The 14484-nt window shown below is 44.0% G+C and overlaps 1 protein-coding gene across 4 annotated transcripts in view; it reads left to right on the forward strand.

Moving 5' to 3' along the window:
• The window catches only part of NTRK3 (neurotrophic receptor tyrosine kinase 3), a 1591631-nt gene that overhangs the window by 774844 nt on the left and 802303 nt on the right, over positions 1–14484 (forward strand). For all 4 annotated transcript variants that reach the window (XM_085644469.1, XM_085644471.1, XM_085644470.1 and 1 more), the window contains one exon: positions 13031–13173. In XM_085644469.1, coding sequence (XP_085500595.1) covers positions 13031–13173 — 143 coding nt within the window. The remainder of the gene's footprint in view (positions 1–13030; positions 13174–14484) is intronic.

Genomic DNA, 14484 nt, shown 5'->3' on the forward strand with positions numbered 1-14484 from the left:
GGAGGCATCGAAAAACAAATAGTGCATTGTTTCCTGAGACCTTGAGGATGTCATGCGACAGTTCTGCTGCATTCTGGAGAGCGGTGCTTCCAATCTGGTCTGTAGGGTAAAGCAATGTGTCAATTCTGAGGCGACTCAGATCCATTCCACAGGTGATGTGTCGGGAAAACTTGCTGCACAGGTATGGTGCATGGAAATCCGGGGTGAGTCGGTGATCAATGGTGCGGTGTTGAGCGGCACTGCATTGGTTTCTTCAGCCATTACCGCCCGATGCATCAGTTCTTGCAGCGGCGACAGGCAGTGAATCGATTCCAGCTGTGGCGTGGCGATGCGTGGAGATTCTTTTTGCACCGTTGTGTTGAAAAAATTGCTGCAATAAGAGCAATGCATTGATTTTCTTGTATTTGGGTTGCTTTGCCAGCTCCCAACAGTATGAACAACCTCCAGAGGCCCCACACAGTCACAGGTACTTCTTGGCAGGTCAGAATTCCCAGCAAGAGGTTCAGGAGAGCTGGGGGTGAAGTCTTAGTGTCCATGATACTTCAAAACCGGAGGCAAGCTCCACTCAAGCCCTGTGGAACTTATTCAAGCAGGGGATATAGCACACAAAAAAGTCCTTCTCCTTTCCTTGGCAGAAACAGCTGCTGCAGGCCAACCCCAGACACCCAGCAGAGGGGCAGTACTTCTCCTCAGTTTCTCCAGTTCTTCTCCTTGGCAGAAGTTTCTCTCAATTTCAGAAGTAGCCTAAAGTTCAAGGGTTTTAGGTCTAATACGTAAACCCCAAAATGACTTTGTTCTCTTTGTCCAAGAGTCTCTGAGCCCAGTCCAAACCAGTTCTGTCCTTACTGGTGAAGTATGACTACAGGGGGTGGAGACAGCATTGTGCAAGGGAGATAGGCCTTATTCAGGCGCAAGGAAATCTCTTCCCACTACTCTAAATGCAGCCCAGGTCTATTCAGCCCAGCCCTGACTCATTCAGGAAAGGCAGGACACACATCAACACCCCCCGGCGGCTGTCTGAGAGAATGCACCTCTCCAGCCCGTCACTCTAAAACCAGACAGTCAATACACAAACAGGCAGAGGCACACAGAATGGTAAAACAAGAAAATGCCTATTTTTTAAAAGTGGCCTTTTTAAACACACAATTTAAAAAACATCTTTACTAAAAGAGGAGTTATTAAATTCTGAGTTCAGAGAGCCTAAACTTTATTTCTCTATTGTGTCCCAATGGGAAGTTATATTTATAAGATGTTATAAATAAACTCCCATTCTATCCTGCAGGGCAAGATAACCTTTCAATGGTGAAAAACTAAACTGGCAGTATTTCACTATCAGGACATGTCACACATACCTGTACATGTCCTTTCACATACACTGCACCCTGCACAGGGAGGGTACCTTGGGCCTACCATAGGGGTGCCTTACATGTCAGAAAAGGGAAGGTTAGGGCCTGGTAAGTGGGTGCACTTGCCAAGTTGACATGGCAGCTAGCAACTGCGCACAGACCCTGCGGTGGCAGGTCTGAGTTACATTTTCAGAGCTACTCATGTGGGTGACACAATCAGTTCTGCTTGCCCACTAGCAGCATTTGGTTTACAGGCACTGGCACACTTCATTGCACTGTACTGGGGACTTACCAGTAAATCAAATATGCCAATCAGGGAGAACCAATTGTAACAACAATTTAAACAGAGAGCATATGCACTTTAGTACTGATTAGCAGTGGTAGAGTGCCCTGAGTCCTATAGCCAACAACCACAGGTCAGGAAAAAATAGGAGGAAGAAGCAAAACATTTGGGGATAACCCTGCAAAAAAGAGTCAAGTCCAACAGCAGCTGAAATACTCCTTTCCATTTGTTTAGTGTTATGAAAATCAACAATCAATCTATTAGCCTTAATTCACTCTTTCCTACTTATGAAAGATAGCAGACTATTTGCCGTACATGTATCAATGTAACTAAAGCACTTGAAACAAATATTAAACAATGTGAACATTGTGGAATATTAGGAAAAACAATTTTCAAACTGTTAAAACATTAAACAATTCATGACTGCAAACCAAGCCATCAGATCATTCTGAAATATTATTCAGCAATATATTCATGCCGTGAAAATGGGGTTGTTAGTTGACTGGAGTGTGAGCCATGGTCAAGCAGCAAGCACAAGCCTTGTCAGGGTACGGCACAAACCAACCCAAAATTAACCTGTGCTTAACCCTCTGGTAGCTTTGCACAGGGCAGTCAGGCTTAACTAAGAGGCAATGTGCAAAGTGTTTTTTGCAAAACTTCAAACAGTAATCAAGTGAAAAACATCACACACAAAGGATCACATACAAGTTAAAAATAGAGTAAAATAAAATAAATAAAACTGGACCAAAACAACAAAAATCAAATCGGTTGAATTTTAAAAGTTTTTAGGTTAAAATAGCTTAAAAAAAAAAAACGCAGTCTGGCCTTGCTTGACCGGGTAAAAGTAATTCTTTCAGGCAGACCGCAATGGAACGCGGGTCAGCTACAGTTGCCAGGTTAGTCCCACTCAACTTTATCTTCTCAAAGTCCCTGTCAAGTGTCCTATTCTCATTGGAAGGGGCTGTGAAGAGCAGGCAGAGTGTCACAGGAGGCTACCAGTGCAGTGTGAAGAGCAGGCCTGGCGTCACGGGCGGGCATTGCTGGAGCTACACGTTGGTGCTCAATGCTGTAGTGCAAAAAGTTGTACTGATGGTGCATTATGCTGAATCGTGGTGCAAGCAGTGACATCTCAGTGTTAATGGGCCCGTACGTGGTCACAAAGAGCCCAAAAGCTTGATTTCAGCTCACCAAGCCAAAACAAGCATAAAGGGCCTGAGGGGCATCACTTGGGGGTTATTAAATCCCTATAGCATGGATATTAGAGAGCATTTTATGTCCACAAGGCTTAGATCAGTATCAATCAATCGATCAGGGAATTGTAAGCACGCTACTCACCCGTGAAAGTCTGAAGGCGCTGGGGGGGGGGGGGCTAGGGGGGTCAGCAGTACTGTTTAACCGAAGAGCCAGGTTTTGAGTGATTTCTTGAAGGTGTTCAGGAAGGGGGCCCATCACCTATTGATCAGTAACTCGTTCAAGGTCTTGGCCGTGATGTGGGATAAGGCTGTTCCTCCTATTGACTCTGTGGATGCGTGGGGTTTCAGTGAGGGGGAGGTTGGCGGATCGGAGATTCCTTTTGGGTACGTGGAAGGTAATTCTGTCATTTAGGTATTGGGGTCCGGTGTTGTGTAGGCTTTTGTAGGCGTGGGTGAGTATCTTGAAAGTGATTCTCTTCTCAACGGGTAGCCAGTGGAGATTCCGTAGGTGGTAGCTGATGTGCTCGTGTTGAGGGATCCCAAGGATGAGTCTGGCATCAGCGCCTGGAGCTTGTGGAGTAGAGACTTGTTTATGCCGGCGTAGAGGGCGTTTCTGAAGTCTAGTCTGCTGGTGATGAGTGCGTGGGTGACTGTCTTCCTTGAGTCGGGGGGATTCATGTGAAAGTCTTACAGAGGATGCGGAGTGTGTTGAAACAGCTGGAGGTGACGGCGTTGACCTGTTGGTTCATGGAGAGGGAGGAGTCGAGTATTATGCAGATATTTCTGGTGTGGTCCGTGGAGGCGGGGGGACTGCCGAGGGCGGTGAGCCGGTGAGAAATGATCCAGTTGAGGGCTGTTCCTTGTATGCCTGCGCCATGTAATCTTGCGGCGAGTGTGTGGTGGGAGATGGTGTTGAAAGCTGGTGATAGGTTGAGAAGGATCAGGGCTGTGGGGTGTCCTTGGTCAAGGAGGGTGCGGATGTCGTTTCTGGTGGCAAGTAGGGCAGTCTCAGTGCTGTGGTTGCTGCTGAACCCGGATTGAGAAGGGTCGAGGATGGCGTTGTCCTCGATGAACCATGTCAGTTATGCATTGACGGTCTACTCTGCGACTTTCACTGCGAAGGGGGGGAGCGAGACGGGGCGGTAGTTCTTGAGGTCCGTCGGATCCGCTGAGGGCTTCTTGAGCAGGGCTCTGACTTCCTCACATTTCCAGTCATCGGGGAAGGTGCCGGTCTCGAAGGTGGAGTTGGCGGTGTGTCGTAATTCAGGTGCCATGGTGTTGGTGGCTCTGTGGTAGATGTGAGGTGAGCAGAGATCTGTGGGACCCAAAGGTGGATGCCTCTCATGGTCGAGCTGGTGTCTTCGGTAGTGATCGGTGCCCAGGAGAACATGATGGGTGGGGTATCATTGCTGGCTGGCAGCATGGTTGTTGGGTCCAGTGTATGGTCAATGAAGTTGTCATAGAGGTTTTTGATCTTCAGGTGGAAGTAGAATCCGAGCTTGTCGCAGAGGACCTGGGTGGGGGTGATGTCCGTGGCTTCATTGGGGGATTTGGTGAATTCTTAGATGACGCTGAAGAGTTCCTTGGTGTTGCTGGAGTTGGCGAGGATTTTGTTGTGGATAAACTACCTTTTGGCGGTTCTGATGAGTTGGTGGTATTTCGTCATGGCATTCTTGTAGGTGGTGTAGTTGTCAGGTGTTTTGTTGTTTCTCCAGTTCTTCCTGAGGTTCTGCCTGTGTGCCTGGCTTCTTGGAGGTTGGTGGTGTGTGCGTGGCATCTTGGAGGTTGGTGGTGGACCAGGCGGCTTTCCTAGGGCGTTGTTTGTTGGAGTTGTGTAGCTGGGCGAGTTCATCTGTTCCTTGGCTGCGAGGTTGGCATTGGTTGCAGTGGTGGGGGTGTTGCAGTTGAGGATGGAGTTGAGCTGCTGGGCTGCTCTTCATTGACTCTGCTCCAGTTCCTTCACGGGGTTGCGGAGTAGGTTTGGGTGACTTGGGTTTGTCGACCAGGAAGTGTACGCAGTGGTGGTCGGTCCACGGGGCTGCGTGGTGTGACTTAAATGGATGCTGTTTCCTCCTGCAAAGATAGGGTCAAGGGTGTGCCGGGGGGACTGTAGGCGAGGGTGCCCCGGAGTGTGGAGTTTGGGCTTGTCTGGACCTGAAGGTGCAGGTGTTCGGTGGCAGGGAAGATGTCTCTGGAGGTGGAGAAGCGTAGGGAGTCTTTGTGCGTCATAGCGAGACTTCCTCCCGGGTCAGTATGCCAGCAGACTAGCTCCTGATGAGTCACTCTGGATTTTTGGGTTCAAGATTAGGTTACAGGCCTAGTTCTGCCTCCCCAGGCAAGAAGGCAGAGGGTCAGCACAGGAGGCAGTAGTTCCTTCAGAGTAGAAGGACAACCAAGTGTCAGTCCTTTCAGCAGCACAGCTGCCCTTCTTCATGACATAGTATCCACAGGTCCAGTGGTGTAGTGAAGAGTTTGTGTCTGAGGTCCATTATTAAAACACAGCTGTGCCTTTGAAGTGATGAGAAGCTTATAGAAGCATTTCTTCATAGTGCACAGATGCCCTACCGTCCTGGTCCTGGCTCCTGACTACCTACAGGGGGTATTCAGCCCTTTGTGTGGAGACAGGACACAGCTTATTCAAGTGAAAGTGGGGTTAGGCCCAGCTCCTCTCTCTCATCCTTCCAGTGATGGCCCATCCAGTCACACCTAAGCTCTTCATTGTGTGCGGCTGTCTAAGAGAAATACACAAAGTCCAATTGTCACCCATACTCTGTCATGTGACCCAGAGATGGGGTGCAGCCACCAAATGGCTCATGTAAGAAAATGCTATCTTTCTAAAAGTGCCATTTTCAAAACTGTATGTTAAAATCTGACTTCACCATAAATTAGGATTTTAAATTCCAATTGCAGAGACACCAAACATGAAATAATGACCTGGTCATATTTGGAAATTGTACTTATAAAATGTAATACGTTAACTCCGATGTTATCCTATGGGAGAGGTAGGCCTTGGAGTAGTGAAAAATGAATTTTAAAGTTTTTCAGTTCCGGAACATGTAAAACTTAAAAATACATGATCATCCTTTTTTTTACATTTTCAACCTGCCCTCTTGTTGTACAGGGCCTACACTAAAGGTGCCTTATATGCATTAAAAAGGAAGGCATGGGCCTGACAAATTGCCAGATCAATATGAGCTCGCATAGTTACCAAAAAACCCCGCTGAGTTCCTCGAGGGGGCAGTGTTTTTTTTTTATCTACCGCATTGATAAGTTCTGCCAGTGAGAAGGGCGAGGGATATTTTTTGGGATGCTTATTTTGACACTTTGTTATGTATATGTGTTGCATTTTATACTTAATTGCAGTTTATTTTTAAAGACATTCTTATATTTTATGTCACTTTATTTTGATGAGTTATGCAGATTTATCCATGCTTTTCATTCAAAAGAATTTTGCGTTTCATATTTCATATTCGAGGCGTAAGGAGAGATCATGCCACTAGATGACTCTGTTCCATCATTAATGCTGGCTGGTCATTGTGAATAATATAAATGTTTAGGTTCAATGGCACTGGGTGTCTGTAATACTGCTTTCACAATTAATTTGAATGGTAGTGTCTGCCATGGCGGTCAAAAAAAGAGCATGTATTTGTTGGAATGGAAAGCTGTAACCTTGCATACTTTGATGATGCAACATGGTCCAGATCGCCAAAGTCATGCACGAAAACCTGTCTCACTCTCGATGTGGGGATTTGGTTGTAAGTAATCCAATGATAATGCTATTGCACATCGCAAATGCCTACTTTGATATTATTGATGCACAGATATTTGTCCACCCTCACAGTACCTCACAACGGCACCCTGCTTCAGAGATCCAGTCTGCCAGGCTGCCTCCTTAAACTGCACAGCTTTTGCTTCCGACTCAGGGGTACCTGCCCCTCGCTGCATCCTGTTAAGTTAAGGACTGACTATTACTGAATGATGTAACTATGCACCTCGTGCTGCCCGTCCTGCGAATCTCAAGCTCTCCAGTGTTCATTATTTGCTTTAAAAAAAAAACTATATATATATATATATTAGCATTCAAAATGAAGCGCCTCTGCCCAAATGTAGTTTGGCCTGAAAACTCACTTTGAAGTTTAGGGGACCTGACTGAGCTGAGGCTTCCAACTTTGTGGCTGCTCCAGCTGCTGGACTCTGACTCACTGGTAGTATCAAACTGACTTCTGCTGTTTTGTCTTCGCTTTGTTCCACATCCTTCTGCATGGGCAGCTGACCCTTCTGGTGGTCTTTGTTAAGGTGTGCATCTTTGCCCTTCCAGAGAGGAGCTTTACTTCTCATGTGGAAAACATGTTATTTTTTCAGCAGCGTTACCTATTGCAAGCGGGGTCACCAAAAAGTGATCTTTTGCCATCAACTTTTCTAAGTTTTCTTGCTCTGCCTGAGTTGTGGTCACCGTATCGCCAATGTGAACCCAGAGTTTGTTGAATCATTTTTTCTATGGATCGCAGGATAGCTTGTTCCTCCTGCTGTTTTCGGCTTGGAAAATTAAAGTAGCACTTAATATTATGCTCAAATTGTATCTGCTGCGCAGTGGATGCAAATTTTTCTGAGCAAGTGGAATGAGTTTGGCTTCCTCAGCATTTACTTGAAACAAACATGATTTCTAAGTATTATGCACATTTAACAGTGCCGACAAAACAATGATTCAGCACTCCAATAAGTATGAGTTAATATTTTCCACTGATATGGACAGAGTGAAGAGAAACACATCAAACCATCAATTTCTTTTTTTCTCTTTGTTTCTTTATTGTGAAAATGTCTTCTTTAAAATGACCGTGGCCAATGCGTTTCAACCCGAAAGGGTCTTCTTCAGGGCAGTAGTAGCAATGTTCTCATAACAAATCGTTAAGATCCTTCACCGAAATCTAATGTGGCCCCTCACTCTATCTAGGAGTACCAGTCGGACTTCTTGTTTTGGTAAACACCAGCACAGTAAAATGTTTCCTGTTTTCGTTACTTCTTTTTATAAAGCTATTTCTAGTTGGTCATGTCGCTGTGGACACGGGCTTCTTAGCCCCAGCGCATTTTTGTTCAATATAAGAACCGCTCCCGCCACGTAGCTGCGATCGTCACAGTGCCAAGTGTTTCTTAAACATTTGCACTGCCATATGTATTCAGTATTCAGTAGACGTGTGCAATTAGGGAGTGAGCACCGGTGGGTAAACTCCGCTATGAGGTGTAGGTGGAGATTTTGCCAAACTCCATGCTCCAAGTGGAGTGCGGGATACCAAAACTCTGTGAACTCCGCCTGCATAGCAGAGTTTACCACACAGGCCTATTTAAAACTGCACTGACAGGCTCTGCAATGGCAGCCCTTGTTTAAAATGCTATTTCTGTGGGTGGCACAATCAGTGCTGCAGGTCTACAATCAGCATTTAATTTACAGGCCCTGGGCACATGTGGGCCGCTTTACTAGAGACTTACAAGTAAATTAAATATGCCAATTGAGTATAAGTCAATGTTGCCATGTTTTAGTGAAAGAGCACAAGCACTTTAGCACTGGTTAGCAGTTTTAAAGTGTGCAGAGTCCTAAGGTCAGCAAAAACAAAGTCAGCAAAAACAGGAGGTCTGAAGGCAATAAGGTAGGGGGAAACCATGCCAAGGATGCTAGGTCTAACACACGCAGACTGGATTATCAACCTGTATTTAAAAAAATATTTTAAAACATGTTATTACTAGACCTGGGCTTTTTTCAGGGTTATCCCCAATCCTTTTGCTTTCCTCCCCCTGTTTTTCTAGCCCTCTTTATGTTGGCTGTAGGACTATGGGCACTATACCACTGCTCATCAGTACAAAAGTGATGTACTCTATACTTTAAACATGGTATGATTGGCTGACACCTGTTTGGCGTATTTAATTTACCTGTAAATCCCTTGTATGATGGCATCCCATATATCCAGGGTCTGTATATTAAATTCTACAGGTGGAGCTGCAGCACTGCTTGCGCCACCCACAGAAGTAGCCTTTCAAACCTGTCACAGGCCTGCCCCAGCAGGGCCTGAGTGCTCAGTTTACTGCCACATTGACTTGGCATTTAAACATAATTGCCAAGACTTATACTCCCCTTTTACTACATGTAGGTCACCCCAAGGTAGGCCCTAGGTAGTCCTATGAGCAGGGTGCTGTATAGGTAAAAGGTGAGAGATTGGACTCTATTGTGTGGCTTGCCCTATGTTTACAGGGTCTTTGAAACAGGGACCTCTCTTAAATGTCTCTGTTTCCAAAGCACTCCTAAGGCTGAAGCTTTTTATCTCTACAGTTGGGAGTACTTGGCCCTCTGGGGCTGATTTTATGGTTGCATTTATCATGGCCGAAAGTTCCTGTAAGAAAGGATGTGTGTACAAGCACTCTCAAGGGGGCAAGTGTATGGTTGCAGTGCTATGTAATAAAATGTGATGCCCTCTAGCGGCTGTTTATATGATTGCATGGTCATGGTTTAAAGGTCCACAAAAAGTACACAGCCACATGTTTTGCTCATTTAACTGCTTCATTGAGATAATAATGTTGTCAATAAATATTGATCACATTGTATATGTTTTATTAAGAGTAATTAGTACATTTACACATGTTTAATAATATTGATGATTGCATTTATATACAAAATTATGTCTTTAATGTGGTTTGTTTATCTTGAGCCTTTGACCAAGCTCGTAGTCTCATCTTACCCTGTTTGTGTGACCCTTTAGGGAGTCAAAGGTGATTATGTGATATGATGTGATCTGTGTTAGTTTCCTTCTGCCAATGTACATATGTGTAAATTACTGCATAGTATTTAGTTGTGTGTGTGTGTAATAAATTTACTTCTCTCTTTTCGAAAGAAATAGTACTGACTGGACAATCATTTATTGAGTGCTATTACTATGTGCCAGTGAAAGGTGATTACTAACCCACACCAACTCCCCTGAGTAGGCTTTGGACTTCTCTGGGTCACTACCCTGAAAGGGTCAAGCGCTACAATGGGGTGCTTAGATCCCAGTAAGGGAAATTGTAGACCTATTACTTGTGCAAGCCACACAACTAATAACCCAATTTACTACAGAAGCCAAAAATTACTTTCCCAAAAGGATTCCTCCCCCTACATAATGTGTTTCTTTTGTACTTTGGTTTGTGCAAGTGTGTTTGAGAGTTGAAATGCTGTCCTTGTGCATTCTTCCTCCTAACTAACAAGTGCTTAAGTGCTGGGGACCGGTACTTATTTTTCCTCATCTGATATTTTGCGATGGCAAGAGAGAGTAAAAAACACAGAAAAGGGAAAGAAGGACAAAGAGAAAGACAGAAAGAGCCCTATCGAAAAGCATAACTCCAAAACATGTTCTAAATAATTATAGCCTTTATGTCAGGTGAAAGGCAAACTTAAAGGGGATGTATAACTGATAATTTTGAGTTTTGGAAATAAAAGGCAAAAGACTGCCTTGAAGAGATTAATTTTTGTTAATCTTTCAAATAAGGATGTTACACATGATCCCCACAAACCAAATCAAAATGAACCTTAACTTTAAAACTATTTTCAGTCCATTCCTTATGAATTTATGCAAAACAATCTAATAATTTCCAAACAGCATAGTATATTTCATTAAGTCTACTGTCCACTAAACCTCAAAGTTAAAAAAGCTATAGTTAAAAACAAATCCCTGGCTAACGTGGGATGAAAAATTCAAACATCGTGCATAGAATGCCTAGCAAAACAATTCAAAGGGCAGATTAGACAGTGGCGTAGCTAGGCAGAGGGGGCAGTCTGCCCCAGGTGGCACCTTTTAGGGGCGGCGGTAAGTTTTCTCTTCCCTGTCGTTGTCTGTCTTTCGCCTTCCCCGCTCGTTGTCATCTATCGCTACCCTCACCGCTCGTCATCGTCTGTCACTGCCGCTCTTACCTCCACCGGCCGTCCCTGGGCAGCAAACTCTGGGACCCACCCTGGCGATAAAATCACTAGCTGCACCAATAATATTAGACCAGCCGCGGTCCGTTTTGTGATGCAGCACGCGCTACGAAGTTCGTTTTATTTATTTAATTGTTTAATTACCTCAAATTATCCATATTCCGGTGTTTAGTATCCCCCACCCTGCCCCTCCCCCGCCCCGCCTTTCTGCCCCACGGAACTCCCTCCACGGACCACGGCAGTATTAGACAACGTATTTTCGGGTGCATGCTATGGTAAATAAAGCCGTCTGACCGAGTTACAATTTTAACAATTCCAACACTTGGAAATCCATCAGTCCAAATCATCAGCCTACCCATTACGTCCCCATTTGAACGTCATCAGGGCTCAAATTTCATTTATATATGTTTCCCTTTTGAGTCCATCACAACGGGATTTATCGGGCCAGGCCGTGGCTTGGAAGCGGGAGAATAAGACGCTCCGGCATATAGAATAAGAATTTCCACATTAATGGGCTGATGATACGAAGCACTGATGGACTCAAAAGGGAAATATATATGAATGAAATTTGAGCCCTGATGACGTCTAAGTGGGGACGAAATGCGCAGGCTGATGATTTGACACTGTTTGAGTTCTTCGATAGATGGTTTTTGAAAAATATGTAATTGTGAAAAAATAAATGGAACATTTCTACAAAGTAAGCTTCCCTATAGATCTGCTTCTTAATTAATACAATAATTGATTGATTACCACAGTAAGCACATTGACGCTCCTTTCCAAGTGTTATAATTGTTTTGAGGACTTGGCCCTAGGGGCGGTGAGACCTAGGAGAGTGAAGCATCACAGATATAGGACTTTGGGGTTTCGAAAATAACAATCTGAAGTATTCACCAGTGCGCTTGGTTGTTGTGCCCTCATCGCCTACAGCAAGGAAATGTTACAATTTTACCAATATTTATACATCAGTCCAGAGGGATATTCTCCTTGACTACAACCAAATTGTTCACTAGATAAAACGAACAGTTATTTTATTCTCGAGATCATTAAAGTTTCCTTCAACATATTGGATTATAATCTTGTTTTTAGAAAGCGTCCTCCAGTGTTTCTTTGAAATAGCAGTCCTGGTAAAGGATTTGTCTGAACACAATGTGAAAACCATAACCCAATTTGGCATTTTAATATCCGACACTATAGACAATACTATTTGTAATCACTTCTATAAATGCAGCGGGGTCCATAACTAGAAATATATACCATAGGAGCATAATGAGCGCATCAATTGATTTTAAAGAAAGCAGCAACGCCCCTAAATCCCAACTGAAGGACAGGCGGAGGAATCAGCTCTAACTTACTCAAGACCCCCCTCACACCCCCACAGCAATCTCAGGTTATGAGCACACACTTCCGTCCCACGTGACAGCACCAGGAGAACTCTTGCTGTGACAGCAGCCAACCATAAGGCCAAATTACAGTCTCCCAAAGAGAAGCTAAAATCCTGAGTGTTAATTACGTTTATAGTTCTAAGGAAAACAGAATCAATTCATTAACTCCCGAAGAGTTTCGATTCAGAACGCACTCGACGTCCAAAAGCAATTAACCTTTCAAACATACCTTTCTTTACAGACCCCAAATTCATTTTTTTCGTCATTATTTAGTCTTGTCGTATGGGTCTTTGTGAAGACTGCGGGTGCATTTGTCTCACGCTGCAAACCTTTTGAAGTTTTCTTGCTTCATCAAACACACTTGTTACTGATCCATTTGCTTCGAGAATCATGACTTCCACAGCAGAAAACAGACGCCGACAAAACCCTGAGAAGGGATATTAGTGAAAGAGATTTTTTAATAATGACCATTGCAGAGAATGAAATATGTACTTGCTTTCTGCCAAAAAAACACACTCTTTCTCTCTCATTCCACTAAGGCGTCTATCTGGGCATCAATGCGCTCTACAATTTGGAAATTAAATTAATTCAAAACAAAGCTCGCCCATACCTGAATCTAAAGCATAATGGGCAATGATCAAAGCATTCAAAATTAGTAGTCCTCCATCAAGGTAGTAATTCTTTCTGACACATGACAACTAATTTAACTACATGCATCCAGATTTAACCTAATTGTTTGATGTAATTAATGAAATAAGTTGTATTTAAAAATACTGTTCTTAGGAAATCTCTATAAGTGATATTTCGCTTGAGCGCACCACATACGATATGACTTTTGTGAAAATATATGCAAACTTGTGCAGTGAAGATGGGATGCTCTCTGTTTTCAGACTTGCCGGAGATCAGTGTGCACCACAGTAACTTGTCCGTGCGGGAAGGGCAGAACGCCGTGCTCACCTGCAACGGGTCTGGCTCCCCCCTGCCAGACGTCGACTGGATTGTAACAAATCTACATTCAATCAATACTCATCAGGTACAATTCTCGGGACGCTGTATATTTTTGATACATAAGTTCAACTGTTTTTATTGGCTAGATAATATTTTGATTTATGATGTGATGGTTTGCAATTAGATTGTGTTGACAGGTTTCACGATAGTTTAGGTTTATTGCACCCAACAGGCCGAACAGTAACTTGCTATTCTTGCTGTGTCAAACTGTCAATGGAAATCTAGGGCTGACCTCAGATCCCAATTGCGCAACCATAAATAAAGTGTATAATTCCCCTTTAATGTGGGCAACATGCTTAACATAATGCTAACACTCCTGCAGTTGTGACTGCTGCTCATGTCACTACTACTAACACTTCTAATAACTGTAATAATGTGCTTTTATGCAGCACTTCACATTAGACTTACTAATTCTAAGTGCTATAATTAAAAGGTTTTCTTTTTACTACCCAAATTAGATATGCATAATTTGCTGATTTTGGAAAAATGAAAGTATAAAATAGTCTTGCTAGGATGCCCAAATTCATGACCTGCCGATCACCTCATGCTTATGCAAAGAGTGTTCAACGTATTGAGCCGTCCTGCCGACATTAAAGGCAATGAGACTGAAAAACAAGCTGCTTTGTAACCATCGTCTCTTGATCAGAAACTGACAAGTCATGGTGGTTATAAGGATCATGACAGTTTTCATCAATATCCCCATCAGCCTCAATATTGGTTTCTTAAACCCATGTAAAACAGGTAGGAATATGGGAGAGTCTAGGGGTTTTACCATAAACATATATAGAACACTGGGGGACAGATTTACTAAGGTTCTCATGCAGCGCAGTCCAGCAGCCATAAATGCTGCGCAGCGGGAGGAGAGAGCGCCAAATTTATTGAAATATGGCACTCTCCTCCGATCTTCCTAGCACCGGCGCTGAAATCAGCTGCCATGTACCATGGAGACACAATTGCGCCATGGTGCAAGTGTGTCTCCATGAGTCTAGCATAGGTTTTGTACTGGACGGTTACCCTTTCAGTTCAAAATACCATGCATAGACTGACTTCTACCCTTTTCCAAGTTTGGGTCCGATTCCAATGTCGGACGGACCTGAGACCGACTGACATCGGTCAGGAACTGGAACTGAATGGCCTCCTGTCGTCGGGTACAGCCCTGGAAGTAGGATGCGACCAAACCCTGTTCGGTCACATGCCTATTCTTTTTAATGGGAGCATGCATTCGGAACAGAATGCATGCTCTCATTGAAAAGAGCAGAGGTGCAGTTCATCCCTCAAGGTGCCTGCTACCAGGTGCAAAGATCAACAGGGGGGCACCCAGGCCGCCATTTGGCGG

This window comes from Triturus cristatus, chromosome 3_1 (genome assembly GCF_964204655.1).
Source record: "Triturus cristatus chromosome 3_1, aTriCri1.1, whole genome shotgun sequence".
Classification (NCBI taxonomy): domain Eukaryota; kingdom Metazoa; phylum Chordata; class Amphibia; order Caudata; family Salamandridae; genus Triturus; species Triturus cristatus.